General features: G+C 46.3%; 1 protein-coding gene across 6 annotated transcripts in view; it reads right to left on the reverse strand.

Moving 5' to 3' along the window:
* Window positions 1-1,097: 1,097 nt before the first annotated feature.
* The window catches only part of LOC143296708 (E3 ubiquitin-protein ligase UBR2-like), a 185,529-nt gene continuing 164,828 nt past the window's right edge, over window positions 1,098-21,798 (reverse strand). For 5 of the 6 annotated variants that reach the window (XM_076608759.1, XM_076608757.1, XM_076608760.1 and 2 more), the window contains 3 exons: window positions 20,455-20,625; window positions 15,442-15,543; window positions 1,098-8,199 (listed from right to left, as the gene is read on the reverse strand). In XM_076608759.1, coding sequence (XP_076464874.1) covers window positions 8,052-8,199; window positions 15,442-15,543; window positions 20,455-20,625 — 421 coding nt within the window. In that variant the 3' untranslated portion in view covers window positions 1,098-8,051. The remainder of the gene's footprint in view (window positions 8,200-15,441; window positions 15,544-20,454; window positions 20,626-21,798) is intronic. The other variant, XR_013057156.1, reaches the window with a different exon arrangement.

Here is a 21,798-nt window from a genome sequence, read left to right on the forward strand (position 1 = left end):
GGATTTCTGCTGGTATTTTAACTGGCAGGGCTATGGTGCTGTATTCCTCGGCTCACCCGTATTTGGGGAGGGGAAGGGTAGGGGTGGAGGTGGCTGCCCTTTCCTCATGCATCCCACAGGCAGCAGTCCACTCATTGTTGAACCAATTTTACTTCATTTAACATCCAATTTTACTTCATTTAACATCCAATTTTACTTCATTTAGCATCAAATTTTACTTCATTTGCATTCATTTAACACTCAACTCAGCACAGCATTAGTTTTACTGATTTTTTAGCCCAAACGTCACGGAGATGTGACAATGCAATACAATACATCCATGTGAAAACTTACTTTGTTCTCAATGAATCTGCACTGTTTTTGGACACAGATATGCATTGGGATCATGTTTTATTCTGTTTTTTGTTGTTGTTTTTTTAGGGTGGGTGAGGTGTTAATTAAGTGCGAAGAGGGTTGTTGTCTTGTTCGTAAGAAGAGGAGAGGGTTCAGATCATTGTTGAATTATAATGCTAACATAGGAAATTTCATGATCCTCTCACAAGCTACCACACCTATACATGTGTGTGTGTGTGTGTGTGTGTGTGTGTGTGTTTTAGTAGTTGGAGTAGTAGTAGTAGTAGAAGTCTTCAATTTAACATCTTTCTGCTCTATGTGGTATTAGAGGTGTGTGTGTGTGCATGTGTATGTGTGTGTGTGTGTGTGTGTGTGTGTGTGCATGTGTGTGTGTGTGTGTGTGTGTGTGTGTGTGTGTGTGTGTGTGTGTCAGTGTGTGTGTATGATTGTGAGAAGGCAAATGCGTGAGTGTGACTGGGCTTGTACTTTTACTTCCACAGACACGCCACAAAAACTGGCCTGCACATCCATGTGTGAGTGAGCTCTCTTTATTAGTACCAGTCCATGAAACTGCATGAGTCAACATAAAAAATCATCTGATATGCCAAGGAATTCACACACAGGAAACAATACAACTCTATCAACAGTCCCTCTGTCCCATGCCTTGGAGGAAACAGAACATGAAATTCACACCAGATCCTACTGTTGACTTTACTTCTTCCCTTCCTCTATTGACACCACCACACTGTACTCCAGCCTTCTGGTTCTTCCTTCTACTGACACCACCACACCCTACTCCAGCCTTCTAGTTCTTCCTTCTACTGACACCACCACACCCTACTCCAGCCTTCTAGTTCTTCCTTCTACTGACACCACCACACCCTACTCCAGCCTTCTGGTTCTTCCTTCTACTGACACCACCACACCATACTTCAGCCTTCTAGTTCTTCCTTCTACTGACACCACCACACTGTACTTCAGCCTTCTGGTTCTTCCTTCTACTGACACCACCACACCCTACTCCAGACTTCTTGTTCTCTGTATTGACACCACCACACCCTGCTCCAGCCTTCTAGTTCTCTGTATTGACACCACCACACCCTGCTCCAGACTTCTTGTTCTCTGTATTGACACCACCACACCCTGCTCCAGCCTTCTAGTTCTTCCTTCTCCTGACACCGCCACACCCTACTCCAGCCTTCTGGTTCTCTCTATTGACACCACCACACCCTGCTCCAGCCTTTTTGTTCTCTCTATTGACACCACCACACCCTGCTCCAGCCTTCTGGTTCCTCCTTCTCCTGACACCACCACACCCTGCTCCAGCCTTCTAGTTCTCTGTATTGACACCACCACACCCTGCTCCAGCCTTCTGGTTCTCTCTATTGACACCACCACACCCTGCTCCAGCCTTCTGGTTCCTCCTTCTCCTGACACCACCACACCCTGCTCCAGCCTTCTAGTTCTCTGTATTGACACCACCACACCCTGCTCCAGCCTTCTGGTTCTTCCTTCTCCTGACACCACCACACCCTACTCCAGCCTTCTGGTTCTCCACACAGGCTACAGTATGTTCCTACCACACACATGGCAAAAGCTCCGACAAAGTCCTCAACCTCTGTGTGATGTGTCCAACAAACGACGGTTGTAACAACAATAAAAACAATCTCCATGCATCAGGTTACAAAAGAAAGAAAAAAAAGGATAACACAATCCAACCAACCAAGAAAGACATGTGCACAGAGCTGTACAGACAGAGCACCATGTGGAGCAGTTTTGTCTGTTCACTGTCTGTTCCCCCCCCCCCCCCCCCCCCCCCCACCCCCACCTTTCAACTGTTTCTCGAAGTACGCAGCATTCAATTAAGCTTTATCAATACAAACCCTGTGTGTAGACATGCGTGTGACTGTGAGTGCGTGTGAATGTGTACTCGGACATGGAGTGTTTCATTTACCAGTAACACTATGTGTGACTACAGTACTGCCAGTCATGTAGTGTGTCATTTGCTGGTGACACAGTGTGTGATTACTGCCAGATGTGTAGTGTGTCATTTACTGGTGACAAAGTGTGGGACAACTGTCAGATGTGTAGTGTGTGTCATTTACTGGTGACACAGTGTGGAACAACTGCCAGACATGTAGTGTATAATATACTGATGACACATTGTGTGATGTGTGGTGAGAGAGTGACAGATGTGTAATGTGTAATTTACTGATAACGCTGTGTGTGACTGTTAGACATGTAGTGTGTCGTATACTGGTGACACATTGTGTGACGTGTGGTGAGAGAGTGACAGATGTGTAATGTGTAATTTACTGATAATGCTGTGTGTGACTGTCAGACATGTAGTGTGTCGTATACTGGTGACACATTGTGTGATGTGTGGTGAGAGAGTGACAGATGTGTAATGTGTAATTTACTGATAACGCTGTGTGTGACTGTCAGACATGTAGTGTGTCATATACTGGTGACACATTGTGTGATGTGTGGTGAGAGAGTGACAGATGTGTAATGTGTAATTTACTGATAACGCTGTGTGTGACTGTCAGACATGTAGTGTGTCATATACTGGTGACACAGTGTGTGATGTGTGGTGAGAGAGTGACAGATGTGTAATGTGTAATTTACTGATAACGCTTTGTGTGACTGTCAGACATGTAGTGTGTCGTATACTAGTGACACATTGTGTGATGTGTGGTGAGAGAGTGACAGATGTGTAATGTGTAATTTACTGATAACGCTTTGTGTGACTGTCAGACATGTAGTGTGTCATATACTGGTGACAAGTGTGTGACTTTTGCCAGACATGTAGCATGTTGTTGACTGCTGACACAGTGTGTGACATGTGGTGAGAAAGAGCCAGACTCGAGTAGAGTCATTTATTGGTGACACTGCATGTGACTGCCAGATGTGTAGTGTGTCATTTACAGGCGACACAGTGTGTGTGATGTGTGGTGACGTTGTGCCATACATGTAGCATGTCCTTTACTGGTGATGCAACACACACTGTCACACAGAGAAATCTGTTGTGATAAAAAAACCCAATACAATACAACACACACCGGCCACCCCCCACCCCACCCCCCTGTTCCACTGACGGATTCTGATCCACTGCCCCTACCTCTCCCTCCTCCCCCTATCACAGCTACTTTGTCGGGACACACTTCTCTGTCCACTGACACACGGCAACATGTCCTCTGGCAGCCGGCAACATGTCCACCAACAGCCGGCAACATGTCCACTGACACACGGCAACATGTCCACCAACAGCCGGCAACATGTCCACCAACATGTCCACCAACAGCCGGCAACATGTCCACTGACACATGGCAACATGTCCACCAACACACGGCAACATGTCCACTGACACACGGCAACATGTCCACCAACAGCTGGCAACATGTCCACCAACAGCTGGCAACATGTCCACCAACAGCCGGCAACATGTCCACCAACAGCCAGCAACATGTCCACCAACAGCCGGCAACATGTCCACTGACACATGGCAACATGTCCACCAACACACGGCAACATGTCCACTGACACACGGCAACATGTCCACTGACACACGGCAACATGTCCACCAACAGCCGGCAACATGTCCACCAACAGCCGGCAACATGTCCACTGACACATGGCAACATGTCCACCAACACACGGCAACATGTCCACTGACACACGGCAACATGTCCACCAACAGCCGGCAACATGTCCACCAACAGCCGGCAACATGTCCACTGACACATGAGCCGGCAACATGTCCACTGACACATGGCAACATGTCCACCAACACCCGGCAACATGTCCACTGACACACGGCAACATGTCCACCAACAGCCGGCAACATGTCCACCAACAGCCAGCAACATGTCCACTGACACACGGCAACATGTCCACCAACAGCCGGCAACATGTCCACTGACACACGGCAACATGTCCACCAACAGCCGGCAACATGTCCACCAACAGCTGGCAACGTCCACCAACAGCTGGCAACATGTCCACCAACAGCCGGCAACATGACTCCAGAAGCGGTGTGGATGTGTCCAAACCAATCTGTCTCCATGGGGTGCATTGTGTTTTCATGGAATACACTTCAAGAGCTTGGCCTCCAAAACATGGGAAATAAATTGTCAACAATTACTAGCATTAAGAGAACAAAAACAAAAGAAAAAAAACGGATATCATCACTGATCATCATCATATTATATCAATCATATATTTTGATACATTTTCTTTATATGCAAGTCAACAGCACACCAACATAAACCATCAGAAAAGTCATTTTTAAATTATATTTAAAAAAAAACAACCAGAAAAACAAGTAGACAACAGGAAAGAAGGGAAAGACATTTGGCACACACTGGCCATGGAATCAAGACACAGATCACACAACAGACAGACCAAAACCACACAGACCACACCACAAAGGAACACACACAATAAAGACAGTAAATGACCCAGCTGCAGTAACACCTAACACACAAACTGCCTGAACACCAACCCCCACACACCCCTGACCATTCTGTGCAGAAAACTGCCTGCTGCTGTACTGACCACACACAAAAATCTTCATTCTGACTTTGGCTGAATAAAAACCACCCAGGAGATAAAACAGCGAAAATCCTGCACGGTTTGCTACCGACAGGATAGCAGCATGAACCTCCATGAAAACTTCCAGCATGAAGAACCAGTGAAGTAAAGCCGTCATGACTGACCTGGGTTATAGCGCCACCAAACAACACTCAAAACACACACACAAAAGAGAGAAACTTTAAAAAAACTGACCCTTCTAAATTTCTGGAGTACCACAATATCATGTATTTCATCAATATGTCTGCAGCTGAAGAAGAAATTGTAAAATATCAGTGTATCTCAAATCAAATGTTTTGAGGAGTGACAGCTTCCAGTGGGTGTGTCTCTATCATATTTGGTTTGTAGTAGGCTGTGGCATGGTTATCATGGGTACTTATATAGCATCTATCTTTCATCACTTAACACACTTCACAAACACAGTCATTCGTGCAACAGGCTGCCTACCCGAGTAGGGCCGAATGACCGCTGCCTGTAGGCATTCATCATTCATTTCCTGTGTCATTTTGTCTGGCTTTCAATCATGCGCACACATACACTTGTACATGAAAGTGGACTTTTCTTCAGATTTTTGCCAACCCTTTCGTGGCCATGGATTCTTGAAGAGCATTAAAGTGCATGCTGCACACAGGACCTCAATTTATCATCTGATCCAAATGACCAGTGTCCAAACAGCCACTCAAGGTCTATGGGAGGGGAGACAATACTGACAAACGTGGAATCTGATAGCATGCAGTCACATCTCTCTTCCTAGGGGTATGCTGTAACCACCAGGCCAGCACTGCACACAGTCAGTCAGTGGAATCTGATAGCATGCAGTCACATCTCTCTTCCTAGGGGTATGCTGTAACCACCAGGCCAGCACTGCACACAGTCAGTCAGTGGAATCTGATAGCATGCAGTCACATCTCTCTTCCTAGGGGTATGATGTGACCACCAGGCCAGCACTGCACACAGTCAGTCAGTGGAATCTGATAGCATGCAGTCACATCTCTCTTCCTAGGGGTATGATGTGACCACCAGGCCAGCACTGCACACAGTCAGTGGAATCTGATAGCATGCAGTCACATCTCTCTTCCTAGGGGTATGATGTGACCACCAGGCCAGCACTGCACACAGTCAGTGGAATCTGATAGCATGCAGTCACATCTCTCTTCCTAGGGGTATGATGTGACCACCAGGCCAGCACTGCACACAGTCAGTGGAATCTGATAGCATGCAGTCACATCTCTCTTCCTAGGGGTATGATGTGACCACCAGGCCAGCACTGCACACAGTCAGTGGAATCTGATAGCATGCAGTCACATCTCTCTTCCTAGGGGTATGATGTGACCACCAGGCCAGCACTGCACACAGTCAGTCAGTCACCCACATGTCTCGTCACCACAGTTCTCTTATCACACCTACAGGGGTCTGTAGGGGCATGTTGCTCAAAGTACAACTCCCCTCATCACACCTACAGGGGTCTGTAGGGGCATGTTGCTCAAAGTACAACTCCCCTTATCACACCTACAGGGGTCTGTAGGGGCATGTTGCTCAAAGTACAACTCCCCTTATCACACCTACAGGGGTCTGTAGGGGCATGTTGCTCAAAGTACAACTCCCCTTATCACACCTACAGGGGTCTGTAGGGGCATGTTGCTCAAAGTACAACTATCTTCATTTTCCTGTCCATGTCACCTCTGTTCTTCACCTCTGACAAGACGGGACAGAAGAAAGTGAAAGGAGGAATTGCTGTCACTGACATTTAGTCACAAGTGACCTTTCCCGTCATAAGTATCACAATTCTGATGCAATGACGCAAGTTATGTCAAGTATTGATTCCCTTTCACATTCTACTTCCAAAAATTACCGTAAAGTTTGGTCTGTAAGCCACGACTTTTTACCCCAGCTTCAACCTCTGCAGCTTATACAATGATGCGGCTTATTTGAGGATTTTAACGATCCCGGGAGTGTCACGTTCTCATCTATTCTTAGCTGCCCTTCAACTCACCAAAATCATGATTTCTGTCCATGAATTTTTGGATGAGCTGAAGGATAGGATTCAGTGAGCAGGGTGACGTTGATAAGTGTGACTATCCCTAAATTATGGATCTTATTTTCGTTGTGTTTATTTTATATTTTTTTGTGGCACTAGCAGTATTTTCGCTTGCTTTTCTGTGTTGTTCCCGCTTGTGTTTATTTCATAACCTACAGTATTGACAGCTTTTCTGTAGTAACAGTATGTGTTCCGGTACCGGAAATAAGTGCGGCTTATAAGCCAGCACGGCTTATGTATGTATGAAGTTCAATTTTTTCCTAAATTTAGTGGGTGCGGCTTGTATACCAGTGTGCTCAATAGACCGAACTTTACAGTAACTCTCATTCGAAGACATGCAATCTGAATAAATAAGATCAACATAATCTTAACTAAATGTGATCCATTTCAAATGCTACCATATTGGTCTGAGAAAATGTCGCTTCATATCTGATTAACAATACAGAAATCATCCATCACCACTTCCAAGTAAACTGTTGTCCAATGTTAATCTCATTCCTCAAACACTGATGGGAACTGACAACGTTTACTGACATGCAATGTCTTGATGATGCTGATGACCACACAGGTGTGACCCACATCTGTCACCATGACCACTTCACTGTATCCACTACACCTGGTCGCTGAGAAATGGCCGAAGTTGACACTAACCACAAACAGACAAGATGCAGGTGAGTCAAAAACCAAACACTGTCACAAAAACTACAACCTTTCCTATCAAAAGGGACGAAACAACAGGGGCTTCAACACACAACCCACACAAGACTGGGACAGAACAGAAACAGCGCTCACACACAAGGAACCCAGCAGGGTACTGGGAACAGAACTGAAGACACAGCAGGCAGCAGAGACACTGCCCACAGAGGATGCAGGCAATCAACAATGCCACAGGAATATCTACACAAACCCCCCACAGACAGACAGCAGAGGTGGAGGGGCCGGCCTCCAGGGGAAACCAGACAAGTCTCTTCCTCTTCACAGCAACAGTAATCACCACCCTTCTCCCCATACCCTCCCAGTCTCCCCACCCCCCCCCCCCACCCCCAGGTCAGGGGTCCCACGGAATCACACAACCAGGGCAGGAGATCTACAGGTGGTTCCACTCGATGGAGAGAAATCCGTTGGTGGTGTCCTGGTTCATGTAGCGGGCGATGGTCTGGGTGATGTTGTGCCCCGACCAGATCTTGTTGATCAGGCTGTACTGGTCTGGACACAGCGTCAGGGGGTTGCCGCGCCTAACACCACATCACACCAGGACACATCACTCCATGCCGCATCACAACATGACACATCACACCAAGACACATCACATCATGATGCATCACACCATGACATATCACACCATGACACAATACACCAAGACGCATCACATGACACATCACACCAAGACACATCACACCATGACGCATCACATGACGCATCACACCATGACACATCACTCCAAGACACATCACATCATGACGCATCACATGGCGCATCACACCATGACACATCACATCATGACGCAACACACTATGACGCATCACACCATGACACATCACACCATGAAACAGCACATCATGACACACCACACCATGAAACACATCATGACGCATCACACCATGAAACAGCACAACATGACGCATCACACCATGAAGCACATCATGACACATCACACCATGAAACAGCACATGACACACCACACCATGAAACAGCACATGACACATCACACCGTGACACAGCACATCATGACACCACACCATGAAACACACATCATGACACATCACACCATGAAACACACATCATGACGCACCACACCATTAAACAGCACATCATGACATGAAACAGCACATCATGACGTATCACACCATGAAGCACATCATGACGCATCACACCATGAAACAGCACATCATGACACATCACACCATGAAACAGCACATCATGACACATCACACCATGAAACAGCACATCATGACGCACCACACCATGAAACAGCACATCATGACGCATCACACCATGAAACACATGATGACACATCACACCATGAAACAGCACATGATGACGCATCACACCATGAAACAGCACATGATGACGCATCACACCATGAAACAGCACATCATGACGCATCACACCATGAAACAACACATCCACGGTGGCACAAGGCAGCCCATTTAGTTTTGCCGCGAAGCGGAGGGGAGAGGGATGAACAGCGAGCGAGCGCGAAACGTTGGAAAGGTGATAGCCTGGACAGACAGGCAGGCAGTATATGGGGCAGCGCTCTGCCGCACCACTAACTTCGTGCTGTTCTCAGCGGAGCGCATGTTACACGGGCAGTGTGTACAGCTGTGAACAGCTTCGCTGCTGCTGATAAACTGTCAGAAACAGGGTTATGTGCTTTTAAAAAATAATACTCTATGTCAGAATGCAACAAGAAGGGCGCTATGGGTGTGAATGGATGTGTGATTATCATTTTAGTTTGAGATAAAACTTATATCATGATATACATGCATGTCTCCACAATACAATTGGAAGGAAAATATAGCCGATATTGTCACCTAGAGGTGGCAGACCGCCCCGGAATTAGTGTCAGTATTTAACGGTCAGCTCCACTGAGAACTGCTGCCAGCCACCTAAGTTTCACACTTCTCTAAACATCATGGGAAGAGAGACAGACAGACAGACAGATATGCAGGGACAGACATACTGAGAAACAGGAACGTGTACGGAGAGAGAAAGGGGAGAGGCACAGAGAGAGGGAGAGAGAGAGACGCACAGAGAGAGAGAGAGAGAGAGAGAGAGACGCACACAGAGAGGGGGAGAGAGATTTTCGCCGACTAGATGTTTTGCGTGTCAGTATGTGTGCTTTTGCTTGCGACATGCATTTGGTCATTCCAAAAGATACACCTTGACAATACCATGCTTTTAGTAAACAATCACAATGTAACGTACTGACAAGCATTTGTAAGTTCTAAATAATAAAATACATTCCTACCTGAACTTATAAATCTGTATGAATCCTTGTTTGTAGCTGGTAATCCACTCAGTTGAAGTGTGACACTGACTAAACTCAAACATTTTTTTTCTTTTCTTGTTTTTTCCTTACAATGTGTGTGTGTGGGAGGGAGGGATTCAGGGTGGAGAAAAGAACAGGGCTGAAAATTTCTTTATTCTTAACTTTTTGATTTGTGCCGTGATTCTCCTGCTTGGGGTACGACTTGCTGAAGCATGGGGGAGACAATAGTCATGTGCTCTTGCATGATGACACGTAGTTTGTCATCTTGTGACTGCATCCCTAATACTTTCTTTTGAGTGAATTGACGACTGCGTGTGTTGCCTCCCCCCCTTGTTCCCCGTGTAGGGCCAGGCCAAAACCGTGAGAATGAATGAATGGAATGCAGTGATTTTCTAAGATGTGTTGCTTGGGAATGATGCATGTTTGTGGGAATTGTTGGCGGAAGAAAGACATGTACTGTTTGATGTCACTATCCAGTGTGTCAACGTCACTGTCTGTCAAGGGTCTTTGATGTGAGATGTTTATGTGAATGCGTGAGAACAGCGTGTTTAGTGTTTTAAACTTCTGGGAAATGTTCCTAGCTCTGAGGTTTATGTCCGCGTCTTGAGTCAGTTCACCTGTTTTCTTGACTACACTGTCACTGATGTGTTCTATTGTTTCTGGCTTGAGATATTTGTGACAGTGGTTTCCAATGAATGATGCTCCGTGGTATGCCTGTCTGTGTATTTTATGCTGTTGAAGTACAGCATCTAAGTGTTGTGTGACAGGGCCAGCCAGGTGTGGAAGGTCAAGCTGCGTCTTGAGATATTCAATGTCTGCATCTTTTTCTTCTACCATATCTGCTAGCTCAAGTTGCTGTTTTTGGAAATCACTGAGTGGTGTACTGTTTCCTTCAGGTTCGTTAAATACAATCCTAGTTTCTAGCAATCTCTTTTCTTCTTCAGCACTTTGGATCTGTCTCAGCTTGTCTACAAACTCAGAAAAGGCTGAGTCGCTGTCTATCGGTTTTCCCTGGCTGGCTATTGACTCTCCTATCTTTTTGTCAAGAGAATGACACTCCCCCTCCAGCAGGTCATGGTGTTTTTTGACCACTCCCAGAAGAATGTGCAGGTATGGGGGAGCCACTTGGCTAAGTTCTATGTCAACAATAGGCTCCCTGACTACATTGTTGTGCAGGCTGGCGATTTTCTGCTTGGAGTGTTTGTATTTGCTGTAGTCTGTCTTGATGCCCTGTAATGTGCACTGTGTGATGTTGCCTTCATTGCAGTGAGGTGGATTTTGTGTTTGTGATTTGGATGCTGTGCAGTATAAACATGGGTGTGTCCCCTGAGCACCTGACAGTCCATACAGTTTGAGGAGAAAGTCATAGTCCCCAAACAAGGTCACTTTGACTCTTGTTTCGCCATGTCATTGACTGCAGAGCAGCTAACTGTTCTTTGTAGGGTTCTAAGATTCTTCTCAAATTGTCTGGACTGTCCTTGCAGTCTACAATGGCCAGGAGACACGTGTTGTGTTTTGAGTTGAGGTTGGTGAGATTTGCAATTTGAAGCATGAGTTTGAATGTCCCCCCCTCCATGGTCCCCTCCAATTTTTACCCATATCTCATCCTGCGGTATTCTATCATCATGCCATGTCAACTTGTTTTCTCTGTCGTACTGCTCTAATAAGTTTTCTACCATCTTTGGAATGTCTTTGATTTTTCCTACTGTTGTTTCCTCCTCTGTTTGTCTTCCCTCTTTATCAACAAAGATGAGTTTTGTCTTTTCTATTTCTACCTCCCCAAACACTGCTTCTTTCTGCACCTCCCTCTCCTTCCTTTCCCCTTCATGTTCCACACCAATACTGGCATAAAACCTCTTTTGTATCCTGTGTTGTGCCCGGCTTAACCCCATGGCAGCTCTCAGTGCAGACCCTTGTTTTTTGGTCACTTTCACTGGGCCACATCCAGCAGCTTGCAGTATCTGTTGTCTGTGGCTCTGAGCTGATCTTTGGATTTCTGACCCCTGCTGTTTTACTATGGCTTCTTTACTGTTCCCTGAGATGTGCTTTCTATTTTTTGCATAATTTGAGACAGTTTTTTCTTCAGAGGAGATGATGCTATGGCAGATGATTTGCAGGGTTGTGTGACTTTTTTCAACACTACTGGTTGACCTCCAGTTTCACATCTGACTGTTGATTTGTCTCCTGACTTAAACATTTTCCTACGTGTTAGTTGTGTGTATAACTTTTCTTCTTCTTCAGTGAGAGATTTATTGAGATCCTCATCCTCTGAGTCAACATACACCGTCTTGAGTTTCAATTGTGTGATGGGTGATATAGCTGCATCAGTGAAAGGTGTTTTGGGTGTGATTGGAGATGTGTTTGTGCACAGCATTCTTGTTTTTTTGACTGGTGTTGATGTGGACTGACAAAATGACGTTGACACACTGTCGTTGGTATCTAAGCAGAGGTCAGACGGATCAAAACTGTCATCCGTGCATTTTTTTACGGGTGCTGATCGTCTTTTTTTTCGGACGACCAGGCTGACTTTTTGAGTGATGAAAAGAGCATGTTTTGCACTGATCCAAAGATAGATCTGGATCAAAAGTTGTCCAGATTTCTGACATTCTGTCAATGTCAAGTGCAACATTTTCATTTGCAGTTTTGAACTGAGAATTTCCAAGAGTATGTTTCATTTTTATCAGTTTTTTGTAGCACTTGATACAAATGCATGTGGGATGTTTGCCCTCTTCATCATTCGAAACATCTAGACTGAAAAAAAAACGAAACAGTTCAGAAGAATACTTGGCACAAAGTCTTCCATTTAACCTCTTATCTTTAACTCTTCTGAGAACCCGCTCACCACACACGACACATATAATCCAAACATCTCAAGTGTTCACTGAAGGTGTGTTGCCCAGTCAGCAAAGTTGCCACTACCACACCAGATTCCATTTTTGTCGGCACTCACACACACACACTAGGTCAAATAACTGGATGTAACACAAAAACGCGGACAGTATCTGGTAAATCACATGACACACTTAAAGTTCACATTCACTGGAATCACGCACACAAAAATGACAACAAACAAAAGTGACGGTGCACGAATATGATGAAATGAAAATCACTTAAACAATACACCTTCCTCTGCTGGAAACATAGCACAAAGAGCGCGGCGCGCACTCCCCTCCCCCCCCCCCCCCCCCCAGTGGAATCTAGGTCAGCAGCAGTGCTCCTGACCGCTCACTGAACTATGGAACTAAATAGCTCTGCTGGAAGTTAAGTGCATCATGACACATCACACCATGAAACAGCACATCATGACACATCACACCATGAAACAGCACATCATGACACATCACACCATGAAACAGCACATCATGACACGTCACACCATGAAACAGCACATCATGACACATCACACCATGAAACAGCACATCATGACACATCACACCATGAAACAGCACATCATGACACATCACACCATGAAACAGCACATCATGACACGTCACACCATGAAACAGCACATCATGACACATCACACCATGAAACAGCACATCATGACACATCACACCATGAAACAGCACATCATGACACGTCACACCATGAAACAGCACATCATGACACGTCACACCATGAAACAGCACATCATGACACGTCACACCATGAAACAGCACATCATGACACATCACACCATGAAACAGCACATCATGACACGTCACACCATGAAACAGCACATCATGACACGTCACACCATGAAACAGCACATCATGACACGTCACACCATGAAACAGCACATCATGACACGTCACACCATGAAACAGCACATCATGACACGTCACACCATGAAACAGCACATCATGACACATCACACCATGAAACAGCACATCATGACACGTCACACCATGAAACAGCACATCATGACACGTCACACCATGAAACAGCACATCATGACACGTCACACCATGAAACAGCACATCATGACACATCACACCATGAAACAGCACATCATGACACGTCACACCATGAAACAGCACATCATGACACGTCACACCATGAAACAGCACATCATGACACATCACACCATGAAACAGCACATCATGACACATCACACCATGAAACAGCACATCATGACACATCACACCATGAAACAACACATCATGACACATCACACCATGAAACAGCACATCATGACACGTCACACCATGAAACAGCACATCATGACACGTCACACCATGAAACAGCACATCATGACACATCACACCATGAAACAGCACATCATGACACATCACACCATGAAACAGCACATCATGACATCACACCATGAAACAGCACATCATGACACGTCACACCATGAAACAACACATCATGACACGTCACACCATGAAACAACACATCATGACACATCACACCATGAAACAGCACATCATGACACATCACACCATGAAACAGCACATCATGACATCACACCATGAAACAGCACCTCATGACACATCACACCATGAAACAGCACCTCATGACACGTCACACCATGAAACAGCACATCATGACACATCACACCATGAAACAGCACATCATGACACATCACACCATGAAACAGCACATCATGACACGTCACACCATGAAACAGCACATCATGACACATCACACCATGAAACAGCACATCATGACACATCACACCATGAAACAGCACATCACACCATGAAACAGCACATCATGACACGTCACACCATGAAACAACACATCATGACACATCACACCATGAAACAGCACGTCACACCATGAAACAACACATCATGACACATCACACCATGAAACAACACATCATGACACATCACACCATGAAACAGCACATCATGACACATCACACCATGAAACAGCACATCACACCATGAAACAGCACATCATGACACGTCACACCATGAAACAACACATCATGACACATCACACCATGAAACAGCACGTCACACCATGAAACAACACATCATGACACATCACACCATGAAACAACACATCATGACACATCACACCATGGAACAGCACATCATGACACATCACACCATGAAACAACACATCATGACACATCACACCATGAAACAGCACATCATGACACATCACACCATGACACATCACACCATGAAATGACACATCACACCATGAAACAACACATCATGACACATCACACCATGAAACAGCACATCATGACACATCACACCATGACACATCACACCATGAAATGACACATCACACCATGAAACACCACATCATGATGCATCACACCATGAAACAACACATCATGACACATCACACCATGAAACACCACATCATGAAACATCACACCATGACACACCACACCATGACACAACACATCACACCATGACATGCTTCACACCATGACATACCTAGCCATGACACACCACACCATGACATTTTCCCACTCACACACACACAGAGCAGTGATTGCACAGTGTTAAGAACTGTAGGCGGTGTGACCAGCACTGACCTCAGACCCTGGTCACTCTCCCCGTAGGAATCCACGTAGGGGGCCGGTAGGAAGCATCCCTTGGTCTTCCCTGACAGCAGCAGTATCTGACAGTCCCGCACCCTGACACACACACACACACACAGACATCCCTTGGTCTTCCCTGACAGCAGCAGTATCTGACAGTCCCGCACCCTGACACACACACACACACAGACATCCCTTGGTCTTCCCTGACAGCAGCAGTATCTGACAGTCCCGCACCCTGACACACACACACACACAGACATCCCTTGGTCTTCCCTGACAGCAGCAGTATCTGACACTCCCGCACCCTCACACACACACACACACACAGACATCCCTTGGTCTTCCCTGACAGCAGCAGTATCTGACAGTCCCACACTTTGACACACACACACACACAGACATCCCTTGGTCTTCCCTGACAGCAGCAGTATCTGACAGTCCCGCACCCTGACACACACACACACACACAGACATCCCTTGGTCTTCCCTGACAGCAGCAGTATCTGACACTCCCGCACCCTGACACATACACACACACAGACATCCCTTGGTCTTCCCTGACAGCAGCAGTATTTGACAGTCCCGCACCCTGACACACACACACACACAGACATCCCTTGGTCTTCCCTGACAGCAGCAGTATCTGACAGTCCCGCACACTGACACATACACACACACACACAGACATCCCTTGGTCTTCCCTGACAGCAGCAGTATCTGACAGTCCCGCACCCTGACACACACACACACACACAGACATCCCTTGGTCTTCCCTGACAGCAGCAGTATCTGACAGTCCCGCACCCTGACACACACACACACACAGACATCCCTTGGTCTTCCCTGACAGCAGCAGTATCTGACACTCCCGCACCCTGACACACACACACACACACAGACATCCCTTGGTCTTCCCTGACAGCAGCAGTATCTGACAGTCCCGCACCCTGACACACACACACACAGAGACATCCCTTGGTCTTCCCTGACAGCAGCAGTATCTGACACTCCCGCACCCTGACACATACACACACACAGACATCCCTTGGTCTTCCCTGACAGCAGCAGTATCTCACACTCCCGCACCCTGACACACACACACACACACACACACACAGACATCCCTTGGTCTTCCCTGACAGCAGCAGTATCTGACAGTCCCGCACCCTCACACACACACACACACAGACATCCCTTGGTCTTCCCTGACAGCAGTAGTATCTGACAGTCCCGCACCCTCACACACACACACACACACATCCCTTGGTCTTCCCTGACAGCCACAGTATCTGACAGTCCCGCACCCACACACACACACACACACAGACATCCCTTGGTCTTCCCTGACAGCCACAGTATCTGACAGTCCCGCACCCTGACACACACACACACACACACACACACACACACAGACATCCCTTGGTGGTCCCTGACAGCCACAGTATCTGACAGTCCCGCACCCTGACACACACACACACACACACACACACACAGACATCCCTTGGTCTTCCCTGACAGCAGCAGTATCTGACAGTCCCGCACCCTGACACACACACACACACAGACATCCCTTGGTCTTCCCTGACAGCAGCAGTATCTGACACTCCCGCACCCTGACACACACACACACACACAGACATCCCTTGGTCTTCCCTGACAGCAGCAGTATCTGACAGTCCCGCACCCTGACACACACACACACAGAGACATCCCTTGGTCTTCCCTGACAGCAGCAGTATCTGACACTCCCGCACCCTGACACATACACACACACAGACATCCCTTGGTCTTCCCTGACAGCAGCAGTATCTGACACTCCCGCACCCTGACACACACACACACACACACACACACAGACATCCCTTGGTCTTCCCTGACAGCAGCAGTATCTGACAGTCCCGCACCCTCACACACACACACACACAGACATCCCTTGGTCTTCCCTGACAGCAGTAGTATCTGACAGTCCCGCACCCTCACACACACACACACACACACATCCCTTGGTCTTCCCTGACAGCCACAGTATCTGACAGTCCCGCACCCACACACACACACACACACACACAGACATCCCTTGGTCTTCCCTGACAGCCACAGTATCTGACAGTCCCGCACCCTGACACACACACACACACACACACACACACACACAGACATCCCTTGGTCTTCCCTGACAGCCACAGTATCTGACAGTCCCGCACCCTGACACACACACACACACACACACACACACAGACATCCCTTGGTCTTCCCTGACAGCAGCAGTATCTGACAGTCCTGCACCCTGACACACACACACACACACACACACACGCAGACATCCCTTGGTCTTCCCTTACAGCAGCAGTATCTGACAGTCCCGCACCCTCACACACACACACACACACACACATAGACATCCCTTGGTCTTCCCTGACAGCAGCAGTATCTGACAGTCCCGCACCCTGACACACACGCACACACACAGACATGTATATTGTATTGTATTGTACTGTACTGTATTGCACTGTATTAGCACTGCACTGTAATGTATTGTACAGTTTTGCATTGTACTGCATTGCATTGAACTGATTTACTTCATTGTCACAACAGATTTCTCTGTGTGAAACAAAGGCTGCTGTGCCAAGGGAAAACACATCACTACACTGCAGCACCACCACCACCACCACCACCACCACCACCACACCCCCATTTTTGTTTTGTTTCTTCTGTCTGCAAATATGTTTGCCTATCAAAGGACTTTTTTTTCTTTTTTTTTATACAGATTTACACCTGTACCCATCTGAGGAAGATGAAATTAACACCTGTAATGGAATTACTACCTGTACCCACCTCAGGAAGATGGAATTAACACCTGTACCCACCTGAGGAAGATGAAATTACTACCTGTATTGGAATTAACACCTGTACCCACCTGAGGAAGATGAAATTACCACCTGTATTGGAATTAACACCTGTACCCACTTGAGGAAGATAAAATTACTACCTGTATTGGAATTAACACTTGTACCCACCTGAGGAAGATGAAATTACTACCTGTATTGGAATTAACACCTGTACCCACCTGAGGAAGATGGAATTACCACCTGTAATGGAATAACACCTGTACCCACCTGAGGAAGATGGAATTACCACCTGTAATGGAATTAACACCTGTACACACTTGAGCAAGATGGAATTACCACCTGTACCCATCTGAGGAAGATGGAATAACACCTGTACCCACCTGAGGAAGATGGAATTACCACCTGTAATGGAATTAACACCTGTACCCACCTGAGGAAGATGAAATTACCACCTGTAATGGAATTAACACCTGTACCCACTTGAGGAAGATGGAATTACCACCTGTACCCATCTGAGGAAGATGGAATTACCACCTGTAATGGAATTAACACCTGTACCCACCTGAGGAAGATGAAATTACCACCTGTAATGGAATAACACCTGTACCCATCTGAGGAAGATGGAATTACCACCTGTAATGGAATTAACACCTGTACCCATCTGAGGAAGATGAAATTACCACCTGTAATGGAATTAACACCTGTACCCATCTGAGGAAGATGAAATTACCACCTGTAATGGAATTTACACCTGTACCCACTTGAGGAAGATGAAATTACCACCTGTAATGGAATTAACACCTGTACCCATCTGAGGAAGATGAAATTACCACCTGTAATGGAATTTACACCTGTACCCACCTGAGGAAGATGGAATTACCACCTGTAATGGAATTAACACTTGTACCCACCTGAGGAAGATGAAATTACCACCTGTAATGGAATTAACACCTGTACCCATTTGAGGAAGATGGAATTACCACCTGTACCCATCTGAGGAAGATGGAATTACCACCTGTAATGGAATTAACACATGTACCCACCTGAGGAAGATGAAATTACCACCTGTAATGGAATAACACCTGTACCCATCTGAGGAAGATGGAATTACCACCTGTAATGGAATTAACACCTGTACCCATCAGAGGAAGATGAAATTACCACCTGTAATGGAATTAACACCTGTACCCACCTGAGGAAGATGGAATTTACACCTGTACCCATCTGAGGAAGATGGAATTACCACCTGTAATGGAATTAACACATGTACCCACCTGAGGAAGATGAAATTACCACCTGTAATGGAATAACACCTGTACCCATCTGAGGAAGATGGAATTACCACCTGTAATGGAATTAACACCTGTACCCATCAGAGGAAGATGAAATTACCACCTGTAATGGAATTAACACCTGTACCCACCTGAGGAAGATGGAATTTACACCTGTACCCACCTGAGGAAGATGGAATAACACCTGTACCCACCTGAAGAAGATGGAATTACCACCTGTAATGGAATTAACACCTGTACCCACCTGAGGAAGATGAAATTACCACCTGTAATGGAATTAACACCTGTACCCACTTGAGGAAGATGGAATTACCACCTGTACCCATCTGAGGAAGATGGAATTACCACCTGTAATGGAATTAACACATGTACCCACCTGAGGAAGATGAAATTACCACCTGTAATGGAATAACACCTGTACCCATCTGAGGAAGATGGAATTACCACCTGTAATGGAATTAACACCTGTACCCATCTGAGGAAGATGAAATTACCACCTGTAATGGAATTAACACCTGTACCCACTTGAGCAAGATGGAATTAACACCTGTACCCACCTGAGGAAGATGGAATTACCACCTGTAATGGAATTAACACCTGTACCCACCTGAGGAAGATGTTCATTAGCACCTGTACCCACCTGAGGAAAATGGAATTACCACCTGTACCCACCTGAGGAAAATGGAATTACCACCTTTACCCACCTGAGGGAAATGTAATTACCATTGTACCCACCTGATGAAAATGGAATTAGCACCTGTACCCACCTGAGGAAGATGGAATTAATACCTTTACCCACCTGAGAAGATGGACACTAACACCTGTAACCACCTGAAGAAGGTGTTATTACCATGTGTACCCACCTGAGGAAGATGCCGGTTCCGGCCCCACAGGAGCAGGCGTGCTGAGTGGCGGCGCCAACAGTGGTTCCATCAATGTCGGTCTGGCAGCAGTAACTCTGCGAGCACAGCATGACGCCACACACCAGGCAGCGGGTCGGTGCCCGGCTGTCATCACCCTCAGACTTGGGGCACCTGTCACAGGGCACACCAAGGACATGTCACCACCACCCTCCTCTTCATTTTCCTCCACAACGGCAGGGACAGCGGAGCAAACGTTTCATGCTCATCTGTCCCCACAAGCTGTTTACTATCGTTGCTCAACAACAGACGTTAAGGTACTGTCATTGTGTAGCAGCAAGACTGCTAACTGACACAGAAAGTAGCAAGAGTCTGTAAATGAACGTTCAAAGTTTAGAAAGTGAAACGGAACATTACAGCTGTGCAGTATAATTAAGTGATATCAGATAAAACTAAGAAGAGTGTTCAGAGGTGCACTAATATTTGCATCAAGACCCTTTTCTCACTCACCAACAGCATGCAAATTTTACACTATTTCACCTGCTCATATGGACCAAGGCATCAAACCATGCAAGCAAGGCAAGGCAAGAAGTTTACTTCATGTTACCCCCTAGGGGCACAGAAACATTATACATCAACGTCTTTGACACACACAATATAGCCAGATGGCCTGCCAAAACTGAGTCAACTGTTACTGTATTGTGTGACTGTACTGTATTATACTGCATTCTACTGTAAAGTTACTGTCCTCTAGCATACACACACATGTGCGTGTATTGTGTATGTACGTTGTACATACATGTGCTGCAAAACAAAGTATTCTCTGTACACCTGTTTGGAAAGCCAGCAAGTGGTGGACACCACAGCAGTCATTGCAGTGCCCTTTGACCCTCCAGGGACCCACACTGCAGCCACTGATGCTGGGCACACAGGAAGGGACACGACTCACTTGAACTGGAAGACTCAATAAGGGACACGACTCACTTGAACTGGAAGACTCAATAAGGGACATGACTCACTTGAACTGGAAGACTCAATAAGGGACACGACTCACTTGAACTGGAAGACTCAATAAGGGACATGACTCACTTGAACTGGAAGACTCAATAAGGGACATGACTCACTTGAACTGGAAGACTCAATAAGGGACATGACTCACTTGAACTGGAAGACTCAATAAGGGACACGACTCACTTGAACTGGAAGACTCAATAAGGGACATGACTCAAACTGGGAGACTCAGTAAGGGACACGACTCACTTGAACTGGAAGACTCAATAAGGGACATGACTCAAACTGGGAGACTCAGTAAGGGACATGACTCACTTGAACTGGAAGACTCAGTAA

This window comes from Babylonia areolata, chromosome 21 (assembly GCF_041734735.1).
Source record: "Babylonia areolata isolate BAREFJ2019XMU chromosome 21, ASM4173473v1, whole genome shotgun sequence".
Classification (NCBI taxonomy): domain Eukaryota; kingdom Metazoa; phylum Mollusca; class Gastropoda; order Neogastropoda; family Buccinidae; genus Babylonia; species Babylonia areolata.